General features: G+C 37.0%; 1 protein-coding gene across 1 annotated transcript; it reads left to right on the top strand.

Annotated features, from left to right (window-relative positions):
• The first annotated feature begins 276 nt into the window (after positions 1-276).
• LOC149787995 (uncharacterized) lies at positions 277-10,372 on the top strand. The gene is made up of 5 exons (XM_089973504.1): positions 277-378; positions 2,554-2,708; positions 3,820-3,908; positions 8,510-9,709; positions 10,311-10,372. The coding sequence occupies exons 1-5, from the start codon at positions 277-279 to the stop codon at positions 10,370-10,372; spliced, it is 1,608 nt and encodes a 535-aa protein (XP_089829630.1).
• The last annotated feature ends 7,036 nt before the right edge of the window (positions 10,373-17,408 follow it).

Here is a 17,408-nt window from a genome sequence, read left to right as displayed (position 1 = left end):
CATGCCATGTGGAACGAACTATAGTTTCTTGCATAATACGAAATAGCTCATTTACGTGTGCGTCTGTCTCTCTCAAAATGTATCATATGGAGTGTTCTCAAACTTAAGTTTCTATATGGGTTATATATATATATATATATATATATATATATATATATATATATATATATATATATATATATATATATATATATATATATATATATAATCTAATTCGCTAGTCAGACGGTTTCCTTTTTGCTGACCTGTAACGGTGTACCCATCCTACCTCTTGAAATGGAGTCCAGTGTGAGGTTGCTGAACAGTTCCACCCTGATGAACTTCTTCCATCAGCCTGTTGATTTTGGTTCCTCAATAAAACCCCAGGGATATGGACAGGTAAGTTATATGACACGCAATCATCTTTTGTATTGCGGGAGATGGACTACATGTATACTCCAAATCAAAGATATGGACGGGGAACGTCACAAAAGATTTTCTTAGCGTCACACGTAACTCTTGCACAATTATCTTTACTTAAGTGAGTTTGAATTCCAATAGCGTAGGCCATACTTTGATCCGGCTAAATTATCTGCACGCAGAATGCACTATCTTCATCAGTAATTGATTCATTTCATATTAGTTTTTTTTTTAATCAACCGTAAGTTAGAAGTACTATTTTGACTTTATATTAACTCATACAAATTAAGAAGTCTGAAATCGAAGCACTTTAAAATTTTACCTTTCTCTGCACTCACAGCATGGCGATCCCAATGTATTCGTGTCGGTTGAGATTTTGGAGTACGCCAATCCGGCGGGAAAATCATACGTTGGTACCAATACAACGGGTGGTAGACGGTGTTGTGATATGGAATCGGCTTCCAAATGTACTTTGAATGATTTGTGTGATACAACGATATCAATATGCGTAGGACGGCAAGTGTGTCTGTCTGTCTGTCTCGCTAGTAAACCTGCTAACTTCCTACGTACCAACTCATCTACACAACTTGTGGTCGAGCTTTCTGCTGTATTACCTTACTATATATCTCTCTATTATTCTTCACTTCTTTTATTTCTCTGATTCTTGTCTCTGTGCACACGTATAGATAATTTTAATTCAGTCGAAGTGCTACAATTCCTCAAACTATATATATATATATATATATATATATATATATATATATATATATATATATATATATATATATATATGGTTGAGTCATACCAAAGACTTACAAAAATGGTACTAACAGCTACCTCGCTTGGCGCTCAGCATTAAGAGGTTAGTGTTAGGATTGGTCGGCCTAGGTGTCTGGATAATGTGACTGGGTGGGACATAATGCTACATGTCTGTGGCATGATGCCCGAGTGCTAGACATCACTATAAAACTGCCACACGGCAGACATCGTAGCAATATGACTTAAAAATTGTTAAAGCTACGTTAAAATAATCAAAATCACACACACACACATATAAATACATGTACACATATACATATATATGTACACACATATACATATTTTCATTCATATACACATATGTATGTAGGTACTAAATGTGTACCAAAACCATCTCCGAAGTAAACAGCCTATTAAATTGCGCTTAGAAATATTTGGCATTGGGGTCGTATAGGTGAGGTCAAAATAAGTTTTGAGAACCAAAGTTTAAAAACGGAAGAAATTCCGAACGCCGACCATGTAAATTAGCTCTCTCTCTCTCTCTCTCTCTCTCTCTCTCTCGCACACACATACACACACACACACACGTGTTTTAAATTTATTTCATTAGATTTCCATCTGTTTTATTGGGACAAACTTATTGGAAACTAGACCTTACTTTGTGGGCTGGCACTGTGAAAGTATGACTTTGATCTACATTCAGATTAGCCGAGTCAGAGTGCATTGGAGCGTTCATGGAAACGGCTGTCTACATGAACACGAATACTCTAACAACATGTGGCTCTGTGCTGCTGGACCGTACCACACAACAAACCTTCATACAACACCCGATGATAGGAGCCACAAGGCTCACTACTGTGAGTAATATACAGATAATGACACACATACATACATACATACATACATACATACATACATACATACATACATACATACTGAAGGTTAATTAAACCCATGCCTAAAATGATTTCATAGACTGACTAAATTAAAACTGATGCAAAGTGAACCACAAGTATACGAAATCTTCAGCGACATTGAACGTTTGATTTCTTCGATGTTCAGTGCATGACAGATTTCAACCAGACATTACGGTAAAACCTGACATTAAGATGTGAAAAAATATTATTTTCAAAATATGTTATATATATATATATATATATATATATATATATATATATATATATATATATATATATAACGTGTATTTATCAACTATGGGGTCCAAAAAATTACTTTGCTTGTACCGACTTGTACAGAATTCTGATTTTCTAATAATTTAGTCGCCTTGTAGTTCAAGGATAGGATACACCCCACGCCACGCTCGAATTTCTTTGTTAATCTACTTCTTTTTAAATAATACTCTGTTCTGTTCATCCTGTGTTTTTTATTTCACAGAAAACAACGAGTATTTTTGCGATAGTGCGAGATTTTGACCTCGAGGAAAAGGGATTTGATTTAATAGATGGTGTTACAAAGGATATAAACCTTACATTTAGCCCTAATCTTACAGCAGCAAGAATCTTAGAAGTGGATCTGAGCAATTATATTGTGTAAGAATTTTCATGAAGTTTCCTTTTATATGTAATCTGTGTATATCTGCCGTGGAACTCACCCAACGCAAACCACTCCTCCAGATAGTGTATGTGTAGTGTGAACCTTCTGGGTTTCCTGTTAAAAATGCTTTATGAAACAGAGAACTCGTCCGGAAATCCAATAGTACACTCACGCCATCTAGCTAAAAAATAAATATGGGTTAGTTTAATTTAGTGAGAAATCCACTCACTGTCTGTTCGTCTGTCTTTTTCTCGCTGCATAGCACAACTCGGTTCTGATCTCTTTTGAAAGCCAATGAAACTAAAAAGATAGGTTGATTTCAATATTATGAAGTCTATGATTGGTTGAGCTCTAAAAACAGATACTACCAATGAAATTAATTTACATTTAACACACCTACAGTTCAATGAAGATAGAAAACGGAATAACATGGAATATTACATTCGTAAGCAGAAAAGGACACAGAAATACCGGTATAAAACATACCAGCAATAGGTCCACATGTATTTCCTTTTAAACGTCCTGATTCACCACAAGAACATTTAAAAAAAAGAAAACTGTCCATAATTTGCAGTACTTTTTGTTTGCCTTTGAAAATAGAATCTTAAAACGAGCAAACCAGCAAAAAGAAATTTAAAAGTAAAATATTAAACTTTATAATAGTTTTAATTAGTACAATGCAATATACGTGCAACACACATACACACACAGCCATTTTAACTTTTCACTGAAAGACAGGCAAGAGTAAACTTTGTTAAAATAGTTTTATGACATTTTAAGACCTTTAGCTTTTTCAGTTTTTATCAAGTAAAATAGTTTAAAATATTTAGTCACTTCGAGAAATGCCAAATTCTTAAAATATTTGTTTTTATCAAAATGCACAGAATTTTCTCTGATTATATGAACAACACTTTTCTGTCTTTTGATAAACGTATCATTTTAGTAACGTTTTACTTACAAAAGTGGCTAATTGATTCGGTAGACATTTTACATTAGCTGCTTAAATTTTCGTGGTTTTTAGTTATGACAAAAGCCACGGATATTGGTACTCCACGAAAAATGTGAATTATTAACAGGTCCTACGTGTAAAACTTCTTTCATATGCAGACTCAAGCTGAAGATAATATTTTGGTGTGCTCCAGGATATGAAGGAGAAAATTGCACAGTGTCAAAAGGAAACTTCACCTGTGATCCTGGTAAATTTAATTACTGTATTCATTTTATCAGGCCATATATTATGATTTTTACATCATTTTGTCTTATGTGTGTAAACCACACGTATGTGCCTTTACGCAAAACCGCAGGGCACCTGCTTACCCATTATATTTTTGTTCTTTTATTGATATCTGTTGTAAAGATATCTTGCTAAAAGGTAAAAATGTCAAATTTCTAACGAATCTTGCGAAACTCACCAAATGGCTCATACGAAATTCTAAAAATTCATTAAAGATGTAATATATATGCTCAAATGGAATTTATGGATCGATTTGAAAGATTACAATATTGTGCGTTAACTGGCAAACATAAGGCTAAGGTTATTCAAGGACTTCGATATATTTCGTTTGAAATGAGAACAAATGTAATTAAGATTTTATGTGAAGTAGTTAAAGAAATTAGTGGCTTTGCTATTTTTGAGTACGAAATTATCAATATACATACAGTTGAAGTGATTTAATTTGCCTTCACTCTGTGTGTCATGTTTTTCGGCAACCTGATGTGCTTCTAAATTAATCAACATATCTTTGTATATTATGCAGTGCCATTTTTATCATCATCATCATCATCATCATTCTTCTTCTTTCCCTCTGGAACATATGGCCCTCACTTCAGCTCTCCATTTGTCACGGTTCTGGACTGTCTATTTGGCTTCCCGCTAGGACGTGCGGATGGTCTTAAGTTCGGTTTCCAAGGTTATTCGCCAAATGATGGCTGGTCGTCTTCTTCTGCTTCTGCCTTGAGAGTTCGAATCCAGGTCATGGCGAGTTATGTTGGGCTGATCTCTCTGTATGGTGTATCCAATCCATCTCCACTTGCGTTCCTTAATGGTGTCAGATAAAGGTTTCCTTTGTGTCCTTAGCCTTAACGTTGTTGGATATGGATTTATGTTGTTCCCTTAGCCATAACTTCCGGTTTGAAATTCGCCCTAGCCGTCGGATGCGCGGAGTCTTTTAAAGATAAGTAATGACAAATACTTATGATCATGTTCCAAGTTATTTGTGCATCTCCGGATCTCTTCACCATAGAGGAGTACTGATTTGACCTTGGAGTTGAACCGTCCAAGTTTTTATTTTGGTGAAAGTTATAATTTCTCCAGGCTGGTCTGAGAGTAGTAAAGGCATGGCGTGCCTTGGCAGTCCTGTGTTTTTGGCGTCTTCATATGTTCCTCCTGACTTGCTCACAATGTTGCCAAGATATGTTAACTTATCTAACATTCTCCGCATTGTTCCTCTAAGGGAATATTGAATCGCAGGTATTTTGTCTTGTCGGCTTTAATATTCGGACTATGGTATGTACGCTCTCTATCTTTCATTGCATGTGCTGGAGTGTGCGTGCGTGTGCGCGCGCGTGTGTGTATGTGTGAGAGAGGGAGAGAGGGAGAGAGAGAGAGAGCAGTCCGAGATAATCTGCAAGGTCCAAATCTTCGAATTTCGGGGCCAAGGTCCACTATGTTCCTCTTGGTTGGTGGTCCATTGCCATCTACATCACTCAATCACTAATGAGAGGATCATTGGTGAATGTAAGCATCCTTGCCTAACGCCATTATCAGCACAAAATGATGGAGACAAATCTGTGTCGTGTATGATAGGCCTGGTAGAGTCTTTGTCGAGGCACTGGATAATTTGACGATTGTCTCGGGGAAGTTGCATTACATCGGGATTGTCAAGATGGTGATTCTGTTCAACTTACATACAGGGGTGACCGCCGTTTTTTGGACTGTTACATGATAGTACAGAGTGTTGCTATCTGGTTTATACATGACCTTCCATCACGGAATCCTGCTTGTTCTTCTCTCATTTTTGGAATCTACTGCAGACCTGCTCCTCTCCAAATTCAACCTTGTGAGCATTTTGCTCGGTTGGGATAAGATCTGAATACCTCTCCAGTTCTGGCAGTCACTAAGATCCCCTATCTTGGGAATCTTGACCATTTAGCCCTTCCTCGGGTTTTGCGGCTCCTCTTCTTTGTCCTTTATTTCATGCAGGAGGTCAATCAAGGTGTATGCTGTAAACGTGGCATTTACTTTTATGTCTTTTGATAGGATATTGTATACGCTCAGTCTTCTCACAAAGCAACATTTTATCACAGAAAAGCATCACGAAACAAAATTAGCATAACAGAATTGAATTGAACCCTTGTAAAAATCAAGTACATAACGTTAAGATAAAACATATGGGATAATTGTACATGTTTTAATTACCATTTGATGAAAAGGCTGCAAATATGATGCTAAATTTATGCTTACTATTTAAAATAATCTGTTTTACAAATTTAAATATTTATAAACAAATAATTCACTTTATTCTTTGCATACAATACAGTCTTCATACAATTTAAAATATAATTAATATCACAACTCATTGTTCAGTTAATTTTATCTTCTAAGTTTAGTTAGAAACATTTGAAACACCAAAAGTCATAGATTTGCCCACAAAACCAGTCTGTCAACTAACCCGTTCACATACAGTAATGACACGTGACAAACTGTCAGGGCTTTAAACGACGCTGTGAACGTTTATAAATGTACATTAAAGTTAAAGTAATGGAAACAAAAACGTATATTTTAATACTTTTGTGAACAACGAATAAATTCACATTTCCACAGGATCTTACATGAGTCTTCATTTGAATTAAATTTATGGAACGAGTAAAAAACATTATAATGTACAAGACTTGGAGGAAAAAAAGAAAAAAATTATCCGGACGAAGTTGAAAAAAATTAGACTCGTTCGAAATGAGCGCAAATATAATATTCTGCATATCCAATGTCGTAGAGAGACAATATTTATTAAAGAAACCATAAATAGCATAGTGAAAATACCTTGTAGTACTCATGGATGCCTCGGACATCATGCCTTCGCCTTACATGACACCGTTTGTACCGTCCTCAGGTGGTATCATCTAAGAACAAAACTTCATTCTTTATGGAATTCGTGAAGTCATTGAGATTACAAAATCAAGTACACGCTGCATTAATGGCTATAATAAAGCGAAGGCTGTTCGCACGTGGAATGTAGTCGATGTTCAAGCTTCGTGATTTCATTAATCCTGTATTTTACAGGATTAATAAAATCACGAAGCTTGAACATCGACTACATTTTTTATTTTATAAAGTTTAATTCTTATAATTACATATACGTATAAGAATGATAATGAAAATCAGGAAATAAATAATAAGGCTATATTTTAACTATTGTTTACCAATATTGTCAAACCACACAATAATTGCACATGAATACATAAGTAGTTTCATTTTGGTGTTATGGTTTCGCTCTGCGTTTATTAAGTATTGCTGAAACTGGGATAGGTATAAGGTGGATTTGCTTTTATTTGCAACAAGCACGGTGAATAGAATGTAGCATATCTCTGTTACTTTCAAATACTGTGACTGCACTGTCTTTATATGTGGTATTACGAAAATAACACGCTGACTAAGCAGACAGCTGTATAACGGAATGTGTGTAACATGGAGAATTATTAAGTGATTACTGTGAGAGCTACCTTTTGATTGGATGACCTGATGTTACGAGATATGCGATATATGCAAATATCTCCGGTCGTGACCTTATTGACTAGTACTTGACGGTACCGTGTCGTATTCGTGGCGTTATTCTGATAAATTGATATTTTCTTTTTGCAAAAACAATCTAAATTGCAGATTTTTTTTAATCCTACATAATGCTAATAAAATAATGATATGCCTTAGTTTAAGTAAATATGAACGTTTATGAACCAGGAAGACCATAATATAGTATGACGTTTACTAGTTCATACAACTTCATTCAGATTCACCTCGACTAAGTCAACAATCACATGATAAGCAACCATGGTCATGTGATAAACGCAATTTCCAGATGAGCTAAGGTCATCGTTGGCGTTATGCTTAGAATAACATCATAAATGCAGCTTTCCCAACACTCTTGCCAGTGAACTTGAGCAGGACTTAAATTGGCATCCATGACCACAGAAGTGCGACGCAGTTGTCAGGGAATCTCGTCTGTCACTAGATGGCGACTTAGTAATATGGTATCTCCAGTCGGCACATTTGCAAAGTATATGAAACACCAAAAGGTCCACAGTACACATGCGCCATTCAAAGGACTAACGTTTGGATCAGTTTCAATAACGGATGTCAACACTTTCGCGCGGTCGTTTGGGGCATTTCCTTACCGTTTTCTTTCTGACCGATAAATTCATATCTTCCTTCTGAAGAAAAATCTGATAATCTATGCGCCATTCTTTTCCTGATCAGGCTGCCCAGGTGCGTTTAACGCGTGCTATATTTGGTTACGTCAGCGGTACCAAAACATCTGACTGGCACTTCCTGTTTGAGTACAAGGTTTTGTATTTTAATTCCTTTTAATAGGAATCTGATATAAAATATATTTCGTATTAATTATTCTTGTGAAAACAACGATCATTGTGTACTTTTTTCTCTCAACAAACCAGCAAATCTACATTTTACGTACGTATGCTAGCTATATATCTCAAATGACATTTAAAACCACTCTCTAAACGGTTAAATAGAGCAATTATGCGTTTGTAGAGTTAAAAACTAAAAACATGTCTGTTACTACAGGATGGACAGGAGACGGCTGTGAAGACAAAGATGAATGCGAATCTAATCCATGTCTGCATGGAATATGCCAAAACACCATTGGAAGTTTCATATGCAACTGTGACGAGAGTTGGAGTGGACCACTTTGTCAAATGTTCCACGACTGCTGGTTCAATCCCTGCCGCCACGGAATATGTAATGCACTAGATAAAGGAGGTTACAACTGCGTCTGCGATCCTGGTTACACCGGGTACAACTGCTCTGTGAATATAGACGACTGTGTATCGCATTCGTGTATGAATAACGCAACTTGTATTGACGGCGTGAACAATTTTACCTGTGCGTGTTTGCCCGGGTTTGTGGGCAATTTATGTGAGAATAACATATGTGAAAACGTAAGCTGCAGCGGTGACCACGGAGTATGTCAAATTTTAAGTGGTCACGATGCTAGAGGCTATGAGTGTATCTGCAAAAGGGGATGGACGGGCCTCTTTTGTGAACGAGATGAAAACGAGTGCTTAGAACGCGTTTGTGAACATAATGGTACTTGCAAAACCTTGAACGGATCATTTTCCTGCAGTTGTTCACAGTTTTGGACAGGGGAACGATGCGAGGTAGATATCGATGAGTGCTCGTCAAGTCCGTGTAAAAACCAAGGTACTTGCCACAATCAGAAAGGAGCAAATTTTACGTGCACTTGTGACAGTGGATGGAATGGTCCAGAATGTAGTGTCAACCTGAATGAGTGCAATCGCAATACAAACTCATGTCTCCATGGAAAATGTGTGGATACTCTAGGTAGTTATAGATGCGACTGCGACAACGGCTGGATTGGTGAAAACTGTAGTAAAGATAAAAATGAATGTCAAGAAAACTTAAATATTTGTGGAAAAGGTAACTGTACAAATTATTCCGGTGGATATGATTGTACATGCTACTCTGGATTTAAGGGCAGAAACTGCTCAGACGATGAAGACGAATGTTTGGTTGTCTCATGTGGTCATGGAAAATGTTCGAATTTTCCAGGTGGATATAAATGTGTGTGTGAAAAGGGCTATAATGGTATCCATTGTGAGGATGACGTCGATGAATGTACGGAAAGTCCGTGCAAAAATGGTGCACGCTGTACAAATCTCCCAGGAAACTTTAATTGTACGTGCTCTCCCGGATGGTCCGGAAGAAATTGTACCATACCAAATGACCGATATGCTGGGAAATGCCGTAAGTATATAAACAATAGTTGTTCTACGTCCATTAACATCAACCCTTGACATCACGTAGGAGACTACCGAAACCTCTTTTGTGATTTATCATTTAGGATGATACATTTGTATGATGTAGCTATAAAGTTTTTAAAACAAATTGCAGCCCTTGTATATGTTTTCTTCCTCCTGTTACTGACTTTAACATTACTTTCCTGGATACTGATAATTTTTTGTTTCTTACCACAAAACTAGTAGGAAAGAGTACCTCTGTTCTAACTCATTACAGAGGTAGATTTAAAAAGATGAACGTACTTAATCTCAGTTTCAGCGCTGAATTTTACGTCAAATATTAACATTAAAATGTTTTGCTAAAAATGATTACTGCGCAATTAAATGACATATACATGTTTTAAAAATACTGTAATCATTAAATAATATTGCTGGTTTTCGTTTTCATTTAGATGAATTACAAGTGAAATTTGCTTACGCAGTTCAGCACTCTTTAGTGAACAAAATCAACAGCAGCATACAAGCCTTCATGAAAAAGTCAACATGTCCCTTTGTTGATATGGATACAAAAGTAATCTCAATAAAGTAAGTTGTATTCCTTTTGGAAGACATTCCACCATCCACTCCAGAACTGGTTGAAGACTGTGCGTTTGAAGAAGATGGTTTTTAAACAGCAATATATATTGTTATGAATCTAGATCTAAAATTATGTAATATAAACGATGTTAACCAACAATTTAAGTAAAATTCAACAAACCGTTATTTCCACAGAAAAAAAAGTGAAAATTCAAAATAAACGTTTAAAGTATTATGAATTTAACACGAAATAATCCTGAATATCCTGTCACAACTCAAAACGTATAGACTGTTCCAAATGAATTAAATATTCTTGAATGCCATGATGTACCAATAGTCTTCAATATCATCATAAATCCATAGAACAATCCTGAATGTCTTTGAATTATTTCACACAAATCCATAAATAATTAAATACTCCAGTCAATGAGCACTTAGTAATTCCAATCCATGATTTAAATAAATCATTCCTCTCGATTTATATCTGAACACACGGATGCGGTAGGTCGTGGGTTCGATCCCCGACAGAGTCATACTAAAGACTTTTAAAAAAATGGTACTAACAGCTGCCTCGCTTGGCGCTCAGCATTAAGAGGTTAGTGTTAGGACTGGTCGGCCTGTTGTCAGGATAATGTGACTGGCTGGGACATCATGCTACATGTCTGCGTATGATGCCCCAGTACTAGACATCACTATAAACTGTCACACTGCAGACATCGTAGCGATATGACTGCAAAATTGTTAAAGCTACGTTAAAAATCTAATTCACACACACACACACGAACACACACACACGAACACACACACACACGAGAACAACAAAAACTCTTATAACAAATGGATGACAGAGACTAATTGTAAAACAGGATTTAATTATTTGTTTATTAAATTCCTATTTTTTGCATATTTCGCTTGAACTAGATGTAATTAATTTCTAATGAAAAAATCCATCAACTTGTCCACAAGTTTGTTTCTAGAAAATTCTAAGGTCGTGAACAAGGTTAGGCCATGAACTTCATTTTCAGTAAACATCATGATTACTACTTAAAATCACCACAAAAAACTATCCATAACCCTCAGTCACGGGAAAACTTATGCACACGCGCACACACACACACACACACACTATATATATATATATATATATATATATATATATATATATATATATATATATATATATATATATATATATATATATATACCTTTTGTAATATTCACTAACTGAAGCATCCTAATATAGGAAAAAAGTCCTTTTCACTTTAAAATTGGCTACAACTGAAATCCGAATTTTTAATAATTGAAGAAGATGTTCACATATTTGACTCTGGGAACTTCTTAGTTGATCTACTAAAGATAATATTACTTGATTTACACAGCTTTTTCGCGGTCACAAGATGGTATAGTTCTTAAGAACAAAATGTTGAACGTCTGTATAAATTGTATAACTGATATTGTCTATGTTCCTCTCTCTCTCTCTCTCTCCAAAATGCACATTACGATATTAAGCGTTTCCAGAGCATAACTTTACCCGTCTAACTATAGAAACGTTTCGGTTGTTTTGTGCCATTTTTATTTTGTGGGGGTGTGTTGAAAGAGAGAGAGACAGACAGAGTATTTTGAACATTTTGTCGCCATTTTTATTAATTTTCCTTCTTTGTTTCAGTGAAAGTTTTGTTAGATTTAAGACCACGTGTGGAGGTACCTGTGTGACTGAATCACAACTACAAACAGCATTAAAGTCTCTATCAACTTCAGACAAATCGGCCATGTTTCCAATCGCACTTGCTGATAACGACCCACCATCCACAGAAAACCGTAATAGTGATCCGTTAAATCAGGTATGACTAGAAATTTCTTATGAAACATGAATTCCTCCCTCACCATAATGTCTGAAAAGATGACCAAACGCATAACTTTCGCACGAACGAATATACGAACAGACAGACGGACGAGAGTTATACTATATTGTCCAGACAAATTCGTGGAGGGCATACACTACATTCAAAAGATAGCCTCTACAGAGTGTACTTTGACTTATTCAGTTAGAAAATTGTGTATGTGCGTGAGAGAGAGAGAGACAGAGACAGAGAGACAGACAGAGAGAGTATATCTCTGGATGAATAAAACACCATATCATCGATGTAGGCTGTTGCTTTGTACATACGTTTCTCACCGCTTCTTTAAAATAGCATATCGTGTCAATCAAGCATGTAGAGGGCCAGACGAATCCACCAACCGATGAAATTTCAAAGCAAGTGAACGCTACATTGTAACCTATCGACTAGCACGCACATTTCCTAGTGAACCATTTAATGGGGGGGGGGGTAGTGGAGAGGGAATCCCGGTCCCCAGATACCATGAACAAAAATCTTGCTTAAATTTAATGTGGACAAATAAATGTACTTAGCCTACCTATCATGTAAGGTGAATTATTAAGAAATATCTTGGTTGGAAAATAAATCATAAACCCCCATCCTCTCCAGATCATGTAATGGTTGTTGTTGTTGTTGTAGGGTTTAACGCCATTTTTCAGCACACGATAGGCTATACATGGCGGCCAGTATTATTGGTGGAGGAAGAACCCGGGGAAACCCCAAAAAGAACCACCGACCCACGAGAAGCTGCTGGCAAGCTTTCTCACATACCCACATTGGCTGAATCCGAGACTAGAACCCACGCAGACAGAGGTGAGATGGCAGTGATCCGTAACGGAGACCGCTTTAGACCACTCGGCCAGCAGCAGAGAGGGTGGACAGACCAATTTTGGAAGCGTCCAAAAACCAAAATAAGCCTTCCTACGAACGATCGAAAAATAAAAAAGCGTCGACAGATTTTAAAAAAAGCATCGACATTACTGAGAAAATTTCTCCGGGGTTTATCTAATTAATATTACTCCATTGTCGTTGGTGATTTTTTCTAGTTTATTATGTACGCGTTTTACGCAATTACGTCTTCGCCGAGGTCCCACCCTCTCTGCTACTATAATTAAATTATTATGTTGTATTAAAAGAATGGTACATCCGGAATCTCATACTGCAAGGATAGCTCGAGAACGATTAGAAGCAATCAAAAAATTTCTTCCTGTCAGAGACTCATTTAGAAAAAGCTTGCAAGCGCAGCAACAGTCACAAGTTGAGTACGAAGAAGACACTAAAAAACTGTTTAAACCCGTCACTGCAGCTACTAAGAAAGCTGCAGCGGCTTTGAAAAAACTATATGGGGAGATATTGACGAGGAAGATGAGAAGAGAAAAAAGGGTATTTTTCCAGTATTAGAACAAACTGCAGCGCTTACTGAAAAAATAGCAAGAAGAACCAAACAAACAAAAAAGATTTTACGAGATCTTCCAACTGATATAGCTGCAGCTCAACCTCCACCCGTTGGTGAAGAAATACTTGAAGATATTGGAAAACTTCGTGCTGAGATAGGTGATATGAAATATCGTGAATTAATAAAACCAGAAGAAGAGGAAGATGATGAAAAGGAAATGATTATGCTGAGCAATAAATTTACCAAGGGGGGCATCAGATTCATAAGAAAAATTAGAGATATTGATACGTTATCAAAACTTGCAGCAGAAAGTAAGGATAAAAAAGAAGAATTTTTAAAACCTGAATATAGTTCCGCTCGTATTAGTAATCCCGAAATCTGGTATAAATGGATATATCGTATATATTACAATAAAGATAGAGTTCATTCTAATGATGAGGTATATAATGATTATCGCAGAAAAATAAACATGCATCTTGTAAAAAAAGAATCAAAATTATCACAATCTCTCAGAACAATAAGTGAGGAAGAAGAAGTAGCAACTGGAAGTGGTCTTTCTTCCCTGAATACAGTGGGAAATAATTATGTTTGTCCCAATAATATCCTCAATGATGTCTCACGGTTAGAAGTTCTCATAGAGGGAAAACGTGCCGGAAATAACTCAACAGAAATAACCAATGAAGCAGCTGATATTTGTCGGCGATTATTTCAAGGTGGTATCATGGATATCGGCGTTTACCGAGAACTTATCGATGAACTTGCTGATGATTACAGTGACTAGTTGTTAGATAAATGGTAAATAAAATAAGATGATCATACATAATAATCATCGTAAATCCGTACAGGTCAGAGCGGTAAACTCACGATTACCAATCTATTGAGCAATTTACGGAGATGGACCTGGTGATGTTATTCAGGGATTATTTACAAGGTTAGCCCCAAAAGCAGCGCCTATTGCAAAACAATTACACTGGACAACAAATTTTTACAAAAGTCATGTTACTGAAATAAAATTAGTCAATTCTTATCAATTTTTATGTGCTGAACACGAATATGACAGTCAAATTGCAAAATTGGCTCTAGTTTTTTTGTAATCTGCAAGAAATTAATGTTTACATAACGAAATGCATTCCAATAGTAAAAGGTCAACTGTAATAGCCTACCTATAAAAAATCAAGTCATTGACTACATCTTAGATTTCTTCGCCTGTCTCTTGTACAGCTGTTCGGGAGCATCTCTGAGGAGTGTCCAGCAGTAGTCAGCCAGCATTGTAGTGGACCATTTTCCCTGGTATCTTTGTTCCATTGTTGCGATATCTTGATGAAAACGTTCGCCGTGTTCATCACTAACAATACCACAGTTGCTAGGAAAGAAATCCAAATGGGAATGAAGGAAGTGAATCTTTAGAGACATATTGCAGCCAAGTTTCTTATACTTCATCAACATGTCTTCTACTAGTTCCTTATAGTTTTCTGCCCTAACATTTCCGAGGAAGTTTGTAGAAACTAGGCGAAAAGCATTCCATGCTTGTTTCGCGTCACCTTCCAGCAAGTTGTTGAACCGGTCATCTTTGAAAAGCTCTCGAATCTGAGGACCCACAAAAACTCCCTCTTTAATCTTTGCTTCGCTGAGTCGAGGGAATTTTTCATGCAGGTATCGGAATGCTGGCAAAGTCCGGTCAATGGCTTTCACGAAGTTCTTCATCAAACCTAGTTTGATGTGAAGGGGTGGTAGCAAGATTTTCTGAGCCTCAACCAGAGCTGGGTGTTGGATATTCTTCTCTCCAATGGCTACATTCTGCCTGTGAGTCCATTCCTTCCTCATGTAGTGCATTTCCCTTGCTCGGCTATCCCACTCGCATAAGAAACACATGTATTTTGTATATCCTTGCTGCAGTCCCATTAAAAGGGCAACTACCTTCAAATCACCACAGAGGTGCCAGTTGTACTTGTTATACTCAATGGAATTCAGTAGCTGCCTTAAGTTATCGTATGTCTCTTTCATGTGGACAGCATACGCTACTGGAATAGATGGAAGAATGTTTCCATTGTGCAAAAGCACAGCCTTGAGACTCAGTTTCGAAGAGTCCACAAATAGTCTCCATTCTTGTGGGTCATGAGTGATTTTTAAAGCATTCATGAGGCCCTCAATATCGGAACAGAATATCAGATTACTTTCCTTTCTGAAGAAAGGCTCCAATTGCTGGTGGCGCTTTCGATATGCAGTAATTGTGACATCTTCTTCTAGAAGATTCCATTGTTGGAGTCTTGATCCTAGCAATTCTGCCTTGTTCTTTGATAAGTCCAAATCACGAATCAGGTCATTTAGTTCTTCCTGTGTTATTCTGTGTGGGGTTGATGATGCACCACAGTGAAAATCTGGATCACTGCATGCTGATGGACCAGGAGAAGAACAGGTCGACTCACCTTTGTCTTCGTCAGATGAATCAAGAGAATATTCTGCTGGAGGTTCTGGAATAGGAAGTCCCTCACCATGTGGAACTGGTCTCAATGCAGACGGAATGTTTGGGTAGACTATTCTCGACTTCTTTCGCTTCGTTATTCCGCCGGAAAGAGGAGGAACCAAGCAGAAGTAACAGTCATTTAGGTGGTTGCTTGGCTCTCTCCACACCATTGGGACTGCAAACGGCATTGATGACCTTTTGCAATTCAACCACTGTGAAAGCTGTGTTGTACATGTAGCACAGCATATATGCGGAGCCCAAGGCTTGTCTTGGTCACCAACCTTGCATCCGAAGTAAAGATGATATGCCTTCTTCACTTGAGAATTGATACTTTTCTTCTGGTTGGCAAATGTCACTTCCCCACAAATATAGCAAAAATTGTCCGCGGTATTAACACACTTTCGAGGCATTACTGTTCTTTATTGTACGTAAATGGATAAAATAATAAGTTTTATGTAACAGTAGCTTGAACTGTCTCGCACAACGTCTAAAATATTTTAAATGCTGAACCTATCTGATTGGGCTTTATATAGTACACTGCTTACGTCAGCTTCAGCAGCCGCCTGGCATTAGTATAATAGGCCTACACATGTATAGTACACTGCTGACGTCAACTTACTTCAGCAGCCGCATGGCATTAGTATTGCATTGCATCAGAAAATGATGCAATCAACTGTGGATGATGTGAGCATGATGGTATTATGCAATGTTACATCATTATTCCGGATGTTGCTGCAGTCCTACTGGAGAAATTTACACAGTGAAACATAGAAAATGAGGTATATGAATATCTTCAAAACGAGAGCCAATACAAATTTTTCACGGTTATATTCGTGTTCGGCACACCAAAATACTACAGATTAGGGCCTTTTCAAGTCAGTAATGATTTCACTGTTGACCAGTGTTATCAATGAAAGCTATCGATGTTGTTCGTGAAAAAGCTCCTGGTGCAATTGTCAATGTTGCTGGTAAGGCGTTCTTGGCGATCAAAGATAGACTAGCACTATTAATGCGACGAAGATCACAACCAGTAAAATTACCAAGTACTGAAATTATGCCCGCAGACGTAAGTAAAATAATAAATCAAGTTGCAAATCAAAAACTGGCAGCGTTAGCTGATCAAGGACTCGGTGAATCAAGGAATAATATTTCAAGTTTGATATCAAGAAGTGGAACTTCCTGAAGTGGAATTTCCCGAACGCGGTAATCAACATGTTAAACGGAAATAATTATAATAAAATGTTCAAGCGCATATCCGACGAAGCATTTGATATGGAAAAACCTGTCCTTAAAGATGAATCGGTACGTGATTATCAGTTTTATTCTTATGACGCACGAACACCAGGTCAACGTGGAGGAAGAATTGAACTACAAGTTCATGACACAAGTAAAT

This window comes from Sinohyriopsis cumingii, chromosome 11, assembly GCF_028554795.1.
Source record: "Sinohyriopsis cumingii isolate HCF-2022 chromosome 11, ASM2855479v2, whole genome shotgun sequence".
In the NCBI taxonomy this organism is placed as follows: domain Eukaryota; kingdom Metazoa; phylum Mollusca; class Bivalvia; order Unionida; family Unionidae; genus Sinohyriopsis; species Sinohyriopsis cumingii.
Note: the sequence above shows the minus strand (reverse complement) of the source record. Positions and strands in the feature narration are given on the sequence as shown.

What these genes read in the sequence shown, in the direction of transcription:
- LOC149787995 (XM_089973504.1), top strand. Translation starts at nt 277, where the DNA reads ATGGAGTCCAGTGTGAGGTTGCTGAACAGTTCCACCCTGATGAACTTC. An exon ending in GATCTGAGCAATTATATTGT is followed by an intron (nt 2,709 to 3,819) that starts GTAAGAATTTTC and finishes TTTCATATGCAG; the next exon opens with ACTCAAGCTGAAGATAATAT. An exon ending in AAACTTCACCTGTGATCCTG is followed by an intron (nt 3,909 to 8,509) that starts GTAAATTTAATT and finishes CTGTTACTACAG; the next exon opens with GATGGACAGGAGACGGCTGT.